This window comes from Tympanuchus pallidicinctus, unplaced genomic scaffold (assembly GCF_026119805.1).
Source record: "Tympanuchus pallidicinctus isolate F22 unplaced genomic scaffold, pur_lepc_1.0 scaffold3, whole genome shotgun sequence".
In the NCBI taxonomy this organism is placed as follows: domain Eukaryota; kingdom Metazoa; phylum Chordata; class Aves; order Galliformes; family Phasianidae; genus Tympanuchus; species Tympanuchus pallidicinctus.
The window spans coordinates 12,427,802-12,446,116 of NW_026294747.1; the positions used below are offsets into that span (position 1 = coordinate 12,427,802).

Here is an 18,315-nt window from a genome sequence, read left to right on the forward strand (position 1 = left end):
CAATCTCTTTTTCTGATCTCATTTGTAGCCACAGTATTTATCTGGCTTTTGAAGGCTGTTTTTCTTTAGTCACCCAGCAGTACCACTAGGATGCAGAATTTTCCTAGAAATATGTGGGAGATGCTGATGAAAGTGCTGACGGGCCCTGTAATAACAGTCATGTTTCCCAGGACAGGCAGGAGAAATAACTCCATCTGGAAGGGTATCAACTTTGTTTGTTCTCCTTATGATAAAATTTTGACATGAAAAATAGGTTTGGCTCAGCATCTGATACCGAGTAGCTCGTCTCATGCCATCTTACATTCAAAGTAGTGACGTGGTGTTCTTCTGTTCCTCCTTGGAAGGACTGATTAAAACATTTGTGATAGGGCAAATACAAAACTAAACAAAAACATAAACAGAAAAAAGCTTTAATTCACCATGGAAGAGAAAAGCTTGCTTGTTGGTTGGTAATTATCATAATTATCAATTATTATTGCCTGTACAAATAGTTACATTGCAGTGTTGTGGAAATCTCCAATTGTGATATGAAATGGATTATAAGGAAGACAGTCAGCATCAGTAGTGAATTTTAGTTTAGTTAAAAATTACTTTGAATTTTAAAAGAAAAGCAACACCAGCTTTTTAGGGAAAATGAAAATTAAACCTGTATTTGACACTCCATTTAGGCAGTGTTTGTAACAAAACAAGCTTTAGGGAAGGGATTGGCAACAGCTGGAAAAGCTGTGCTTTTTACTCTGTAGTAGTAATGTTGTAATGTAGTAGTAATGTTGTAGAGTCAAAAGAATCTGGTATGGAAAGGAGATTTCATCATCTGTTAGTAAACTACATACACATCTATATTTTAGTTCTTGATTTATTTTTTTTTTAATGCAATCAGTTCAAAGAAAACCAGCAGCCAGGTACTCCAAGCAGGTAATTTTGCTTTTGTATTTGTCTCCTAGGATACTTCAGGTTTTAAGAATTATAGTACAAAGAAGTATAATATGAAAAATGTTTTGGCTCTTTCATTAAATGTTATGCCTTCGTTCAGTCTGCCATGCAGATAGTTACTTTTCTTAGTAAAAATTACCAGGTGAGCATTCAAAATTGGAAAGCTTCTCATTAAAATAGAAAGTGGTGGATCAGACCTGTTGTCTCTTTGTCCAAATTAAAGATGAAGGAATCAATAGATCTGAAAATCGTTATCTCCAAAAAAAAAAGCACAATCTTCTTCAAAAGCTCTGTGTAAACAACTGGCATGATTACCAAGGTTCAGTAATTTGTTTGAAAGGGGAAGAGATCTGAAGTCAGAAAAGCTCAGGTTACGTAGTCTCATTTTCCCAATGACTTAAGCACTGCTTTTAGGTTAGTTATTCTGGAAATAATAATAATCTTTAATCCTTAGCTTTCTTATATGTATAATAAAGTAATAACAGTGCATGCTTTCCTGATGCCAACTTATTTGCATGTCAGGGTAATTTGCATGTAGAGAAGGTAGCAGAGATGTGGCTATAGCTCCAGAGGCTTTTCTTTCCACCACACTTCTCAGGCTCTGGTTGTGAATATGACCATGTAACATTCACATTTAACACTTTATATAAAATGTTTTATAAATGAGCCCCTCTGCTCCTATAAAATATGGGTGCTTTTAGAGCAGAACAGCCTCTGGATTGCTAATTACACAGAAATTTCTCACAGAGATTTAACAGTGGGAGAAACTCTTGGAAACTACAGAGGAAAGAAAATTTTGCCTTTATTTTATTTTCTGTCTCCCCTGCCATTCGAAGTAATCCAACTTTTATTATAAGGAGTCTAATAGGTGCCCAGCTTTTCATCTTGGGATTCCAGAAATGCAATGGCAGACAGCACTGACATGTGGTTGGTTTTGTAATTGTTTGTTGTGTTCACAAGCTGCTTGCCATTGCTATTTTATCCCCACTGACTGCAGGATTCTCAGCATAACCTCTTGAGCTTTCATGAACAGCATTTATTTACACCTGAAATAATTCAACAGTAATCTCCCCCCACACTTTTTGTGGGAGAGGGTGGAGTACAGGCAACACGCAGTATTGCAAGCAAATAGAGGTAGGATATGCTACCATTTGAGGGACAGATCTGTGTTCTAAATACAAATAAGTCTTAGCATCATCTTCACCTGGTATTAATTGTGGCAAGCAGTTTGACCTAAGACAGCACAGAACATGAATGGACATACATCTGGGTGTAGCTCTACAGCATATTTTTGGCAGCTGTTTTTATCTCTTACAACACGTTGTAGTTAGCTGGACTTTTAACAAAAATCTGTGGAACTGTTGTATCAGTAACTGCAAGGAGAAGAAAAAGGAATGGGGGGAGGAAATTCATTTTATCATCACAAAAGAAAAATTGTCAGCTAATGCAAATTATTGTCCCTCCTTTGACATCAGTAGAGCAGTGACATTTTTTACGGGTATAGAGCTGCCTCGAGGGTCAATTTCCATCCAAGAGCATGTAAATATAAGCTAGTCAAGAACTCATTTAAAATTAAAGTTATTATTGGTTAATTGTAGAAATAATTATCCTACAGGTTGAATCGACTGTGATGCCATACCTACAAGTTCTTTCTGAGTTTAGAGAAGGAGTGCGACAAATTGCCAGAGAGAAAAAAGGTGAGAATTTACTTTTTCCTGTATTATTGCATCTGAGACTCAAAGGATGCAAGAATCAAAACGGGCAGGGCAAGGAGGATCCATCTGCTATGGTTGCTTTGCTTAGAGAATAAAATAAAGCACCTTTAAATCAGAGTTGCTTTGAATATTTACATCTCTGTTACCTGTCTCTTTAATTTGGGAATCCCTTCCAGGCTGCTAGGCTTGCTTTGTTTTAATTTTTATAGAATCTAAAAGGTTAGGATTGAAGAGGAGTAGCTGTTGTTTCTCTACATAAGAGTGCTCCCTGCTTTCTAGGTTTGAAGGTGGCCATCACCTGCCCCAGGGAGACTGTATGCTCTAAAAGTGCAGATTGCTGCACAGTGATACGGTCTGTGTTTAAATAGCTTGAGATGTTCCTTATTTGCTAGCACAGTTGGTGATTCAGTGCTCTCCTGCAAATTCTTCTAGAAGTTTCCTAAAAGGTGTTTTGGGCTTTCCTCTCAAGCTTTTGTAAATTTGTGTGTATATCCTCAGTCTAAAATGTGACTTTGAGCTTTTACTATTTAACATAAACATGAATTTTATGTATTTTTTTCTTTGCTCCCTGATAGTTGAGCTAAGTTGACTTTCCCTCAGTAGCAGTAAGGTCTAAATATCATGGGGCTGTTTGTAGATCATTTTTAGGAAGTACTTAGTGCAAGGCTGCTTCTGGCACTTGACTTTCTTACTTGGAAGGTATTGATTTATTTTCTTTTTGTTTGCCTGAAATAAATTGCTAAGAGCAGAGCTGGATCTAACTGCTGTCTGGTTGGGATGCAGAACATGGTACAACTTTGCAGTTTGCTCAGAGGAGCTCCATTCGTTAACCTCTCTGATTATATAGAAGTTGGTTGGCCTGCACTGAAATACTTCTGGTTTGTTTCCCTGTGCCAATTAAATTCTTGCGTGTATGAATTGTTAATTACTGTAAAAGTTGTTCTGAATAACGGCTGGGGTTATCACCTCTATGTGGCTGTAAGTGAAAGGAGTTTTCCCTGCACAGACACGTGCTGGCAGAATGTTGTTAAACATGAATTAACGTGTTCAGTGTTGCCCTAAGTGCTCTTGGAGGATGTTTCATCTTTAAAAGCTGCAGAGTAAAACAAATGTCCTTGTCTGCGTGTTTATAGCTTTTAAAAATACATCTGTGTCTGTGAAACATTTCACAGTGTGCACATTTGTGAGACGATGTCTATCAGCAACAATCAAACTGTGTATACTTTATACTGTCATCCAGAATGCCTAACATTCAAACATAATAATAAAATAAATTATGTTATGAGTGTATTGGTATTTAAAATGGAGACCTTCAGTGATGATTTGCACTTGAATTTTGGCTTAATTTGTGAATATATTTAGCTGTGTTACTAGACAGAAGAAGGAAAATACTATGTTAAAATTGTAAGGAAGGGAAATGCAGAGAACTTTTGCAAAAGACATCAATGATTGGTTATTCAGAGCACCACTCACTATCTTGTGCTCCCTGAGATTTTTCTTGCCCAGCTGCACACACCCCTATATACTTGTCTCCGCAGTGGATCTGTGCTCTAGTGCAGCCTCTGATGCTAGGAGAGATTTCCTATTAATAATGAATCATTATTCTGCTGCTCAGGCAGGAATAAATCTCTGTAGCTGTTGGTTGCTTACCCCATGACATCTGCTTAAGTGGTCTTAAAGATATGTGACGAATCTCTGCCTGCTTCTTCATTTCCTACCATGGATGTTCGTGCCATCTTGTTTTAAGGTGCTTCTAGGACGCAGTGCAAAACCCTCTGCCCTCTCCCTAATGTATCACAAGTCTCTGGAACTGCAGCCAGATTTGTTCATTGAAACTGTGCCTCCCTATTGCTTTTGTTGCTGGTTTTAACATCTAGTATTCTGCGTATGCGTTTTTCAAACTCCTTTTTCTCCTTTCTCTCAATAGCACATCATCTGTTACTCATCCAAAAGTTTAACACTGAAGGCTTAACACTGATGAAACCCACGGAGACAGGTCAGGGAAATGGTCACGTGCTCAAGGAGTGCTTAGCAGTGGGTGTGTTTGTAGGCACCCACTGCTTTCCTCATCACTGTCCTTAGTGCATACAGCAGCCTGTGACTTGGTGCAGCTCTCGAGCACCCTCACCGAGTCCTTAGCTATCTTTGCCCTGGAGTCCTTAGCTATTCTTTGCCCTGCATGCAAAGAACAGGCACACCTCTTCCTTAAGAAGCATGGTGCTGACTCCGCTGGATAAAAAAGCATTGATGGAAGTTTTATTAACAGTGCATGTTTCGTGTATGCATTTCTCATTAATCTTTTCTTTGATAGATTTCTTCTTTCTTTCAATTATTCATGGTTGTAGATACGCAAATATTGTAACTGAGCATACATTATTGAGTTAGCAGTAGAGGTATCTGATATGTTCTTGATATGACACACGTAATCTCTTTGGCAAGGTCAAAGTTACCTCACTGGCTAACACCAGAAAGTGTTAATCTCGTTGTTTATTTTAAAGGCTTCTGTAGAGTGACATCAAATACGAACGTGGTTCGCTGTGTGTGACTGCCCCTGATAAGGAAAACTAATGACTCAGTTCATGGCAGACTAAACAGCTCCTATAAAATGCAATGTTTTCCCCCCCCACAGAGTCGCTCTGCTGATTTCCCCAGCAAAGAGTGCTGCCATGCAATGGGGGTAGCAGGGCAGCTGTTCCATTCTGTGATATTGGAATAGGTGGTGCTCAGTCCTGTGTTCAGCTCTCTGAAGCTTAGAACTACACAAGAGATCAAGGCGAAGGCCAGGAGATTCTACTGAAATTTGCAGTGTGAAAATCCAGTGAGTGGGTTGTGGCTTTTAGTGGGTGGTAGTTCTTACTGCAGGAATGAACCCTTGTTATTTCTTCAACCGTCTCAGTGTTGCTTGAAGGGAGAACACTTAGCTATAATCTATCTGCTTAATTTGTAACTTTCTTCTTGAATACAAGAGTGTGTATCATAAAACAGAACTGAATGGGGTTCCCAACAGCAACTTCAGTTCCTTCTAACTATGTTGCTGCTTCTCAGCTGATACAATGAGTAAATGTTGCACTTAAGCTATATTTTCCTCAGAAGACTTGACTTTTTAGTAGCAACTACTTCAGCTAGATCTTCAGTTCTTCACAATTGTTAAAGGCCCTTTAATAACTTGAAAAGAAAAGAGTTAATCACAGTGTCCTGGTCTCCATCCAGAAACCTGAATTGAAGCTCTCTGTTCTGCTGCAACTGGTTTGCTTAAAAAAAAAAAACCAACACCAAAACAGGTCAAAACAGGTGATAAGAGGAAACATGAGAGGAAATAGCTATCTGCAGAACCAGAGGATGTTTGGATTACAGTCGCCTTGATGACTACATGGATAGTTATCAAAACAATAAAATAATTGTCTTTCAGAGTCGCTGTTAGATGTAGCCGAGGTTACATTCATTTGTGAGTTTTTTAGAAGAGGTTTCCTAGCCCTTCTTACCGGAAATCCTGCAGCAACCATTGACATGTTGTGTGTCCTCTGTGTCTTACACCCATCCATTATAACCTGGAAGAACTGTTGCATCATTCCTGAATTGGCTTGGATTTTCTTTCTCCTCCCTTTCTTGCCTGTCTTCATCACATTACTTCTAAATTAGTTCCTTTCTCAGTGCCTTTGGTCACTGTTTATTGATAAGTGCTGCTGAGACATGAGACAGTCTTTAGGGGGTAGAGATTTTTGTTTATCCAGATCAGGAGGGTTATTTCTACAAAGTGTTTGAGCAAGTAAGCAGGTAAGGAGCTGAGCCTTGTGTAGTCCTTTTTACTGTCATTAGCCCAACTTCTGCAGTTTTGCATGCACCTTATCTGCAAGCCAAAACTCTTAACATGGTCAGTCCTACCTGCAAAGTTGCCCTTTGCAGTAGTAACTAAACTCCTTAGGAACAGATTTTAGAGGTACTTACTGTACATCTGATAGAGTGACTGGTTTTCTTATGGCAGATTTAAAGTGAATAAACTGAGTTGTCTTTATTTTGATTCTTTGAAGTCCATCACATTAGTTTCCCTGTGAAGTCAGCATATTTATTCATCCTTAATGAAAACAGGCTTTTACAACAAAGGATAGCTGCCTTCCTTTTATTTCTCAGCTTTTTATTTGTTTCCTTCATCATATGTGTCATGTGACTGAGATTTATGGCAAACTTTGCAGGGTTTATTTGTTGCATACCCAGGGGATCCTGCTGTCTAATTGGTGATTTGAGAGGCTTTTATGTAATAAACATATTAAACAGCAGGATAAGATAAACAGCTTCATTTGCTTGGTATTTATGTTGGCCTTCTGTAGCAGAAACAGCTTTCTGTTTCCTGCATTTTGTTTTTCTAATTCATATGTGTATATTATTGATTCATTTCTACATGCTGTACATTAATCATAACTCAACTTCTTATCATAAACCTTACCAAAGAATGATGGAATGGCTTGAGTTGGAAGACACCTTAAAGACCATTTAGTTCCACCTCTCCTGCTGTGGGCAGAATTGTCACCCACTAGATCAGGCTGACCCGGGCTCCATCCAACTCAGCCTTGAACACCTCCAGGGGTGAGGTGTCCATGGCTTCTCTGAGCAGCCTGTGCCAGTGCCTCACCACACTCTGATTGAAAAATTTTGCTGACATTTAATCTAAGTCTCCCCACTTTTAGTTTAAAACTTTTTCCTTCTTGTCTCTGCTCTATCAAAATTGTAAAATGTTGGTATCCCTCCTCTTCTTCTCCTCTGTGTGGCTGTTCTCAATAAGTTTTTCCCACAGTATTGTATACATACCTAGGGTTGCTGTGACTCAAGTACAGCTCCTTGCACCTGGCCTTGTTGAACCTCATTAGGTTCACATGGGTCCACTTTTCAAGCCTGTTCAGGTCCCTCTGAACAGCATCCCTTCCTTCTGTTGTATCACCTGCAGCACTCAGCTTAGTGTCATCACCAAACTTGCTCGAGGTAGTCGCTCACACTGTCTAGGTTGTTGATAAAGATGTTGAAGAGCACCAGTCCCAAGACAGACCCCTGGGGGACACCGCTTGTGATTGGCCTCCGCCTGAACGTAGAGCTGCTGAGACCATCCAACCAATTAATTTATCAGTTGAATAGTCTGCTCTTCATATCTGTATCTCTTCAATTTAGAGATAAGGATTTGGTGTGAGATCACGTGCAAGGCCTTGCAGAAGTCCAGGTAGATAACATCAGTTGCCCTTTGTCCACTGATGCTGTCACTGTGTGATGGGTTGGTCAAGTCTGCTCTTGGTGAGGCCGTGCTGGCTGTCTTGGATGACATTCTTGTCCTGCAAGTGCCTTCATACAACTTCCAGGAGGAGCTGCTCTGTGTTCTTCCCAGGCACAGAAGTGAGGCTCATTGGCCTGTAGTTCTCTGGGACTTCATTTCTGCCTTTCTTAAAAATAGGAGTGATGTTTCCCTTTTCCAAATCATTGGGAACTTTCCTGACAGCCACAACTTTTCAAGCACGTTGGAGAGTGACTTGGCAGTCACATCAGCCAGTTCCTTCAGGACCCTGGAATGCTCATCATTGGACCCCATAGACTTCTATACATTACTTCTATACATTCAGCCTCACAAGGCAGTCTTGGACACGCTCTGTTCTTGCAGCAGAAGAGACTCCTCTGCCCAAACCCCCGCCTAAAAGTTTGGGTACGTGAGGGACGTGGGAAGCCTGACTGCCTGTAAAGACCAAGGCAAAGAACTTGTTGAGTGTCTCAGCCTTCCCCATGTCTACGGAAGCCAGTTCTCCCTTCCCATCAGACAGTACGCACTCTCCTTGGCCTTTCTCTTCTTGCCGAAGTACCTGCAGAACCCCGTGGTATTTTTCACATTCTTCATTAAGTTTAGTTCTGTCTGCATCTTGGCTTCCCCGATCCCATCCTTGCACATCTGGATGGCATCTCTATATCTTCCCAGACCACCCATCCCTGCTTTCATTGACTGTATGAATGGATCCCTTTTTTTTTTCTTTTTCTTCCTTTTCCCTCAGTTTGATCAGCAGGTCCTTGCTCAACCATGTTGGTTTTCTGCCTCCTCTGCTTGAGTTCTTGTGCTAGGGAACAGAGAGCTTTGTGAAAGGTGTTCTCAAAGAGCTGCCAACTCTACTCCACTACTTTATCTCTGAAGACAGCTTTCCTGTCTTGTGAAGTGAGGAAACACATTATGTTGATGAGTTTGAATAAGGAAAATAAGGAGAAAACTCGTTTGAAAAGGAAATACGGTTATGATGAATGTTGTGGAAGTGAGGTTCTGTCTTCTAACACAAGGCAGAAGGGGCATTTGGTGAAATGTAGAACATGAAAATGATGTTTCTTAGCCCAAAAATTGACATAAAAGATAAGAAATCAGAACTCAATAGAATTTAATGAGTATGCTACACGTTTCATGTGGGTATTAAAAATAACTGGAGTTATAACACAGTCTAAGTATTTTGCATGGATTGTTAAACATACACTGCAAAGAATGTGCAGCGTCGGGTTGCAGGATTAATGAACTGCAGGTCCACTCCAGTTCAGAAATTTCCATATTCCTCCTTATATAAATCTATTCTATTCCAACAGTGCAACTTTTTTTCATCCTAAAAGTGGTGAGATGGAATTAACAGCACAGATGTATAAATTCATTTTAAAATTTTTTTTATGGTGCTGAACTGAAACTCTCATGACAATTTTCAGGACTAATAGGGGTATCTTGGAAGGAATTTATGAATTCAGAGTCCTTGCAGAAACGTGCTTTCTGTAGCTAAAAGAAGAGAGAAATTACTTTAAAACACTCCTTGCTTTAATACAAAAGGCCCTTCTGTGGCCTGTGTGAGAGAGTGGCAATTTCTTAATTGCAGTTAAATAAGTATGTATGAGGATAGATGTGCACTTCCACCAAATCACAGTTCAGCAAAAGTGTTTTTCATACTCCACAGTAACTGAAGTGCTGCAGTTGAGCGATGCTCTTCGAGATGACATCCTTCCTGAACTTGGCGTTCGATTTGAAGATCATGAAGGTACCCCATGTAGTGTCTTGCAGCTTTGTAATAGCTGTTCTTACTTTGTTGTTTTCTGAAGATGTGGGGAAACAAGCTGTCAGTACTAGCATAGAATAATCCAGCATACTCAAGTACTGCAAACTGGTAGCTTAACGGATTTCTAATGTGTAGATATATTGTATGAATGCATTTTAGAATATACATAGAATAAAAATGTACAGCACAATGTTGTTTCTATAGTATCTAATTGCTTAGTCATTTTTAAGTAGTCATTCAGTTGTAATTGCATTCAGCTTGAAAAAAAAGATACTGCAGGGTAAATACTTTTATTTTTGACTATTCAAGCATTGGAAAATCATTTATCTGTTTTTGCTTCTTCAGGACTTCCAACTGTGGTTAAACTAGTGGATAAAGACACATTATTGAGAGAAAGAGAAGAAAAGAAAAAGGTTATTATTTAAAGCATTCTGTATCTTTTTTACATTTAAAGTAATATATAAACTATGCGTACCTTTACATTTCCTGATAATTTGTAAGCCTAGTGACATAGAAAATTATATACTAAAATGGATACTGAAATCATAGTTCAAGAATCAAGAAAAGGATTCTTAAAACAGCAGCTGCTAGAGAATTCTGCATGGATGTATCTAAATTTTGGTTTTTGTTTGTTTATAAATCTTAGTATAATTAAGGGATGTTGAAAGTTGCATTCCTGCTGTCTTATCTCTCTGAAATAATCATTTCAATGAGAAACTGATTCTGACTTCTTTCATCTGTACAAATGAAGGTGACGTATTCAATTGAACCAGGCTGTATTTATTTGCTACATGGAAACAAAATGCACTGAGTAAATTTTAATTGATACAGCAGTTTGATGCAAGAACTTAAAATATCAAGGAAATGTGGTCTTTTAAAAGTCATTTGCAAAATGGTTTTCCCTGTGAAATGGCAGGACTGTTTATTTTGCAGGTTTATTAGGTGTTTTTTTCATAAGCATGCACTTCACATGCAAAATGCATTCTGAACAGTTAAAACCAGTTCAGCTGAGATTAAAAACAAATGAAATCAAAGTCCTACAGTGAGAAGTACCAGACAATCCTAATTACAAGGCACAGTGTTTTTGCTGTAGGTTATGCTGCCAGATCTGTCTGTAATTAGATATCCAGGGGAGCTAGCTGGCTCAGATTTTATAGAAATCAACCAAATGAAGCAGTTACCTTTTACTCATTAACACTGCTTTTCACAGATTGAAGAAGAGAAAAAAAGGAAGAAAGAAGAAGCAGCCAGAAAAAAACAAGAGCAGGAAGTAAGTGTTCAGATTAAAAGAATCTGGTTTTGAAGAAGACTTCCAACAGCAATAGTTACATGCAAGAAAGACTGTATTAGAACATAGGCTTTCTGCCCAGCCTTAACTGGGCCTCCATTTCTTTACTTTTCTATGCTTTCCTGCTCAAAATTGATATGGCTTGCAATTTATATTTGAATATTCATCTCCTTGATGGCTCCTTTGATAGAGCAGCCATCTTTGAAAACAAGACTGAAGACTGCAGAAATTTCTCACACCTTATAGCATGTATTTCAGTCTGTAGACAGTATTACTTCCTTAATTACCAAAGCAGTACCTTACATTTCTGTTAGAGAATGTTTTGCTTATGCTTTTTCTCTTTCCATTGTCACTGGCATATATGAAAACAGGCATTTTTTCAAGTGTCTCCCTGCAGTCTGTGCCTGAACTGTGTCTGAGATGTAGCATTTTGTAAAAGCGCATTTAATACTGATAGCTCTGAAGTTTTAAAATTCAGGTGAGGAGTTCAGCATAGGTGAACTTGTAAGAGGAAAAGATTGTTTGCTGTACTGATGACAGTGCAGGAAAAACATTTCTGGTTAAAAGAGGAAGTAAACTTTTAAAGGGCACCACTGTCAGAAAAAAGTAAAAAATCAAATAGCGTTTATTGACCACAAATTCCAAGCAACTCATTTCATTCTTTTGGAGAATTGATTCTCTTGCATTGGTGTAAATTAGTTGGAAAGATGTCTGAGATGTGTTAATTCACAAATAATAGAATTTGCTTTTATTTTCAGTGCAATTACTTGCATCCTGATCCTGCTGTGACCTGCTTAGAAACATCTTCTTGCCAGCAGGAAACTGTTGATAAAGGTTCCCTTTGCAGGAGATCCTTGCTAAACATTCTTTACAAATAGCAATATTTATTTTATGTTTACACTTAAAACACTAAGGAACCAAATAAGCAGAAAACAGATGTCGTTTTTAGAGCATGTTTAGAGTTGTTTCAGGTTCCTGCAATACAACCATTTTATAAAGTAGTTCTCTGCAAATGTAAGATATCAGCTTATTTTTATTTTCCTGGACAAACACAGCTAAGATTTATTGAGTTGTTCCTCACTGAAAGTTGCTTTTCTCAGAATAAACAATTGTGAATTAAATGTTCTTTGATTTGCAAATTATGATCTACTTTTCCATTTGCACGTGTTCAGGAATGGCTTTTTAAAAAGATAGGTTGTCAGTAATTATTTATGATGCTAATGCAGTTAATCATGCTTTGTATTACAGGCAGCAAAACTGGCAAAAATGAAGATTCCACCCCATGAAATGTTTAAATCGGAACATGACAAATATTCCAAGTTTGATGAAAATGTAAGAAACTTATCTTTAAACACGGAGTGGTTTTCCTTCCCCCTCCATACATATTTGATTATATGTCTACAAAGCTGATCTTGTTCCAAAACCGCAAGGGCAGCGTTATTAATGTAGGAGAGGGAGGGAAGGAGAGAAAAAGAAAGCAACGTATTAATTGTCTTGCACATACCTTGCACTGTGGAGCAATACTGTCAAACTGTTAACCATCTCATGGGTTTTTTCATTGCACGTGGATCCCCTTTGGCCCTTCCATTACAAAGCAACACTCTGCAGATCTGTGCCTAGGAACATGCATTAGTTTACAGATCTGTCACCTTGTTTCGAGGCAAGGACTACACTGGTACAAACTCACCATCCATCCCAACTGATGGAAACAGACACTATTCTGCTCCCCTCCTCCATCCTGTGATAAGGAGCTGTACTGGTCACTTGGCTCTGGTTGCTCCTGTGAGAATAAAAGCCATTATTTGGAAAACAAAGCACTGTTTCTTCAGTGTTTGATCCTATTTCTGCCCGTCCTTTTCACCCATTCAAACTCAGGCCCTCGGGATAAGTAAGAATAAAGAATGAAAGCACAGGAAAATATGCACATAAGCCTGGCAGAAGATTTGTAAAAACTGAATGCATTTTCTCCATCAAGTACGGAAAACTCTTAGGACTTTTGTTTTAAGCCTTGGGATTGATATACTAGTATCATTAAAAGTGGTCTTTTTACCATCTGTTTATAGGTGAGCTATTACTCTCTTAACTATAAATATCTAGAAATTATGCTTCCCTTACTTAGTAGAGACCAGAAAACAAACGTCACCCTCTGTCCCTTCATTAACTTGAAACATATTCAAGTAACATACACAAGTAGACTAAATTAACCAAAATGCACCTCATTCTGACAGTTTGTCATTAATTGACATTATCCTCCTACGTCTGACAAAAAGAGAACAGAATTCTCTAAGGAACAAAAGCAGTCCAAAATTCATCCAAAATATTCTTTTTTTTTATTAATATTTTAGGGATTTCCCACGCATGATACAGAAGGCAAAGAACTCAGCAAAGGACAAATTAAGAAGCTAAAGAAACTTTATGAGACCCAAGAAAAACTATACAAGGAATATCTACAAATGGTGCAGAATGGAAGTGCAAATTGACAACAACGGGACTTTGTTTTAGAAGGCAGGAGTTGCATCACCATTGAAGAAGTGAGCATATACTGATGCTCGTATTTCTGTTTACACTTTCTATTATGTGCAAAGTAAACAACCTGTTTATGAAGACTAGCAATGTCATCTGGAAAGCCAATAAATATCCATTAATTAAAAAAAAACAGAAAAATCCTCTAAGAAGTTTCCTCACAACAGTAGCAACAGGTTAAACAGATGCCAGCCCTGTTTGAGAAGGTGCTGCTCAGTCAGCAAATCCACATGGGGATTCTTGCTTATTATGAGTGTCCAGAGTTTGGTTAATTTGTCCTGCAAACCTATCTTTAATACCCACTTGTAGCTTATGTTCTCAAATATGTCACAGTCAGCAAAACTTACTACTAAATGGAAGCTGAGCAATTTGTCCCACGCTAAGAAAGTATTTTCCAGATGATTTTAGTGAGTTTACATAAGCAGGAAAAACTGGGTTTCCACTATGATACTTCAGCTGCTGTTATTAAAAACCTTCATAATAGATAGGTATACCCAGAACACTTTGCACAGTAGAAGCTAACAGTCTCTTTGTTGCAAAAGGGAACAGATCATCATCTTTGTTTAACCTGCAATTGCAGACAAGTGGGTAAGTACAAGGCAAATATACCTGCATTGGACACAGCACTAGGCTATGTCCCTTTTCTCAATTAAAAGTTATAAATATACTTGCTTTATCTTAATATATACCTTCTGAGATATCAAGGTGAGCATATTTGGACTAACAAAAAGGCCTAATAGTTTTGTTGGTTTTTTTTCTGGTTTATCTGTATTTGCCTTTGAAAAAATACCTAATGTTGAATTCAGTAAAGCACAGGAATCTTGTACACAGAAAATAAAATCTGTTATAAAGTACAAGTTGTATGTGACCATTGTTTAGTGGGGAAAAAAACAAACACAGCTTATCTTTATTTAATAGCCATCTCCTTAAAATATGGTTCACAAATGTTTTCCTTTAGCATGATGTTACTAAGTTGATTAAAAAAACATTTTGCATTCAGTATTCTGCTAATTCCAAATTAATTGTATAAATGCATGGTTAAAGTGGTCATTTAAAAGGCCAGCCAGAGCCACAAGGGCAATTTCTCCATTCTTTCATTCTGTGAACAAAAGAGGATCAGTTGAATTTTACATCATTTTAAACCCTCCGATATTTTCAGGCCATTTCTTGTCAAGCTCCACTGTATTTTTGTAAGGTAAGGTCTGGTTTGTGCACTGCCTTGTCTTCCTCCCTGTGTCTGTGCACTGAGGATATCCATAAAGAGATGGATTGTGCCTGGGCTTGCAGGCACAAGATGCTGCTGTTTGGCTGTACAGGTTTCTCTGATTTCAAGCTCCTTATAGCCCTAGACAGATTCCAGGGCTACTTCTGTAAACTAGAGTAGGAGCGTTAACCCTGAATCATCTCAAACCACAGTGAACACTTTGCTGCCTTCCTGAATGCAGGAAATGTTGCTACTCAGTGTGAAATGGTAGCAGTAATTTGCTTACAGAGATTCCTTTCTGGTGACTGGAGTTAGCACTCGCTCATCAGAAGCACAATCAAAGCTACCTAGCACATGACCACAGAGGAAATTCATTAATCCATTGCTGCCATGAACTCTAACTCTCTTAAGATGTCTCTATTACCATCCCAGCCTCCACCCTCACTGTTTTTTTCTCTACCTGCTGTGTTCATAGTAGGATCTCATCCAATTCCATGATTCATCTGCTACATCAATGTAGAAGAATTCATTTTAAATGCTGTTTTTCCTTCACAGTTGCTTCACTTTGTTTCTGGGTCACCTCCTTGCACTTAGGAGTACTTCAGACTCAGTATTTTCTGAGAATTCTGTTTTCTTTCTTCCCACGTGCACGCAGTGCTTCCTTCCTGGATTTTTTTAATCCACAGTTACTCATGTCCCCACGGCTCAAATAAGGGTCTCTGCTGCATTTATTGCCTCATTAAGATTTTACTCTGACTGTAACAGTATTTAGCTTATGTGTTTCTTGTGTTCTGATTTTTTATTGTTGTCTTAAAGATTCTTTCCAGTCCCCTCAGTTTATCTGAAATATCAGTGCTGCTGAAGTCATCCTTATTTTCTGGCACAGGAGAAACAGCATTCCTGTCTTGGAATCATCTCTGTACAAAATCAAGTCTCTTAAAATCAATGGGATTCTTCTCACAGATATTACAAGAATCAGAGACTTTGAAATCCTCTCCTCTTTGGGCTCACCTTCAGTTTCCTTCACCTTCAGTTTGCTTGTTCTTCCACATAGCTGCTTGCCCTCCCTGCTTTGTGTAGTGTTTTGCCATCTAGTTCTTTTCAAAATTGCCTTTTTCTTTTCAGTAAAGCCCTCAAAATCTTCAAATACTCAAACTCTTCTTCCCATACACAAATCTTTGGTCCCTTTAGGATTTTTTCTCTTTCTTCTATGTTTCAGCTGCCCTTGGAAAGTCAGCATTATCAGCAAGGAAAATATCTGCTTCATAGAGATTTTCTATTTTTCAAGAAAAAAAAAAATCACACAAATTGGCAACTTGTTCTGTAAAGAAGCTGCTAAAATATTTTATCTTACTACACAAACAGGAGATGACTTCATTCTCTCCAAAGAAAATGAGAGCTTTGCACAAATACAGAGTTCCTTTCTCCAAAAGCAGCAAGATAATAAACACAACGACCTTGGCTCGGAGTCAGAAAAACAGACTTAAGAATTTGCAACCAAAAAATCAAATTCCATATCAGTTACTTTATCTCTGCAGCCACAATATAGAGAGAAATAACAGCAAGCTGAAGGAAAGCTTGTTAGCAAACAAAGAATCCTCCAGGCTAAGATACGTGCCCATTAAGACAACCTTTTCAGCATAGGTGTGCAGACTGATCCATGCAATCGCTAAAACGCACAGCACAACTCCTTTTCCCTGGCAATCTGTCAAGGTGTCACTTAAGCAAATTCCATTGCAGTTCCTTAGCGAGGGTGACTTGGCAACCAGGAGAATGCAACAGAATAGTCTGCATTCATTGTCCTGGTCACCTGTCTCAGCCAAGGAAAGGGAAAGGACAGATTCCAGGGTATTTTGGTTTTTTGTTTTAAAGCGTACATGTATGCCTACCCACACACTTGGTGAAGCAATACGGCATATTCTTTTCTAAGTGCTGGGAAAACAAAAATCCCAATAGCAAAGTTTTGGATATTTTTTTTAAAGCACTTTCTAGAACATACAGCCCATGTTGGTCTGCACAGTGCGGAGCTTTGTATTCCCTACACGTCAAAGAATTTATTCGGAGATGGCAAGGCAAGGTGGTGTTTTTAATTGCACTCTTGGCAAAAGGCCAAGCTTGGCAGCAGGAAATTTGTTTCTGACTTTTGCTCACAATATGCTTTTTGGCCTTTCTATCTTGAATATTTACATCAATGCCAAATGTGAATACTGCCGCACTAAGAAGAACAAGTTCCTCCATCACTCAGTTTGTTCAGATACTGGTGGAACAATTCATTGACTTTTCTATCTAGTTTGGTTGCCATTGGTCTTTACCAAAACTTTAAACTAACGAGTGCCTTAAGTGTAACTTAATTATATTTAAGTTTCTCTCTTTGATCTTTTTATCCTAATGTTTGTATTTGCTTTTCACTGCTCCAGGAAATCACCATGTGAATAAGGAAATCTCTGCTGCATGTATCCCTTCAGATTCTTTTCTTACATTTTAAGCTATACTTATACATCTCAGGGTGGCTTCAGACCAACTTTATTTCTTACTTTGATTGAGAAATTCCGACTACACAGATGCGGAATTTTTACTCCTCTTAGTGATTTCACAGGGCAATTTCTATGCAGGATCCCAGTACCACATGCATAGTACTCATCCCTTGAGACAAATTAATTAAGAGGCACATTAGCTATTATTAAGGCTTCACTTGACAGCGATCAAAGCTCTTCCTAAAAAATGGTTGACAAACTTAGCCTTATCTCTCCAATTGGGTTGTGAACGTCACTAAGCAAAAGCAGTTTCCATTAATTCCCACCCAAGGGCAGGAGAGGCTGACATTGTAGTGCTCAGTGTAGGTTCTCCAAGCTCTCCTTATGCTAGACTGCGTGTTAAATTAAGCCAGGGTGATTCAGCAAATATCTTTTTGCAGCTCTCTGCAGGGCAGGAGCACCTGACAGACAGCAAGATGACTCCACAGATTGTGCCTCACCCACAGACTTCTTAGTGCCTACCACCAAGGCACAGCAGTCAGCACAAAGCCCTGCTCACAGGAGATGGATGCTTTGTGGCCCTGATGGAAGGTGATGTACAAACACACGAAAGATTTCTAGCACTCCGGCCTGCTTCAAGGTTTAATTATCAGTCCCAAAGAGATCAAATTCATTTTTACCAAGACATACTAAACTTAATTATTAGGAAGCACTCCGCGTTTTGATTCACCTAACTTCTAACTCCAAAATCTGATAACACGCAGAAAGGTTTTTACACCATGAGCCCATTACTAATACTTATAATGGAACTGTGCAACCGCAGCTCGAGGCGCTGAGAGGACGCCAGAGCGGCGCACCAGGCCCTCCTTCAAGAGCAGGACCCCGCGGAGGGCCTTTTCCCGCCGGCCCGCAGGCGATGCCCGCCGCCATCTTGTCCCCCCCTCCTCCTCCTCCGCACGCGCTCGCTGCCGCTTTAAGGTTACAACCACGACCCCCCCCCACCCCCCCCTCCGCCATCACGCGCTCGCCCCGCGCGCCGCCAGCCCCGCGCACGCCTCTGCCAGCGCGCGCCGCCCTCCCCCCCCTCCGCCTCCGCGCTTTCCCGCTGATTGGCCGAGCGCCGCTCCGTCGG

The 18,315-nt window shown here is 39.2% G+C and overlaps 1 protein-coding gene and 1 long non-coding RNA gene across 4 annotated transcripts in view; one reads left to right on the forward strand and one right to left on the reverse strand.

The window, feature by feature from the left end:
* The window catches only part of CARS1 (cysteinyl-tRNA synthetase 1), a 35,101-nt gene extending 21,463 nt beyond the window's left edge, over positions 1 to 13,638 (forward strand). For both annotated transcript variants that reach the window (XM_052694565.1, XM_052694564.1), the window contains 6 exons: positions 2,549 to 2,630; positions 9,596 to 9,676; positions 10,040 to 10,107; positions 10,905 to 10,964; positions 12,231 to 12,314; positions 13,328 to 13,638. In XM_052694565.1, coding sequence (XP_052550525.1) covers positions 2,549 to 2,630; positions 9,596 to 9,676; positions 10,040 to 10,107; positions 10,905 to 10,964; positions 12,231 to 12,314; positions 13,328 to 13,462 — 510 coding nt within the window. In that variant the 3' untranslated portion in view covers positions 13,463 to 13,638. The remainder of the gene's footprint in view (positions 1 to 2,548; positions 2,631 to 9,595; positions 9,677 to 10,039; positions 10,108 to 10,904; positions 10,965 to 12,230; positions 12,315 to 13,327) is intronic.
* LOC128086229 (uncharacterized) lies at positions 12,487 to 18,138 on the reverse strand. 2 transcript variants are annotated; one of them, XR_008209294.1, is made up of 3 exons: positions 15,170 to 18,138; positions 12,670 to 12,762; positions 12,487 to 12,598 (listed from the first exon to the last, which is right to left on the reverse strand). It is a non-coding gene; the product is annotated as an uncharacterized LOC128086229 (long non-coding RNA). The 2 variants fall into 2 exon arrangements; XR_008209293.1 differs by having other exon boundaries at positions 12,487 to 12,762.
* Between the last annotated feature and the right edge of the window lie 177 nt (positions 18,139 to 18,315).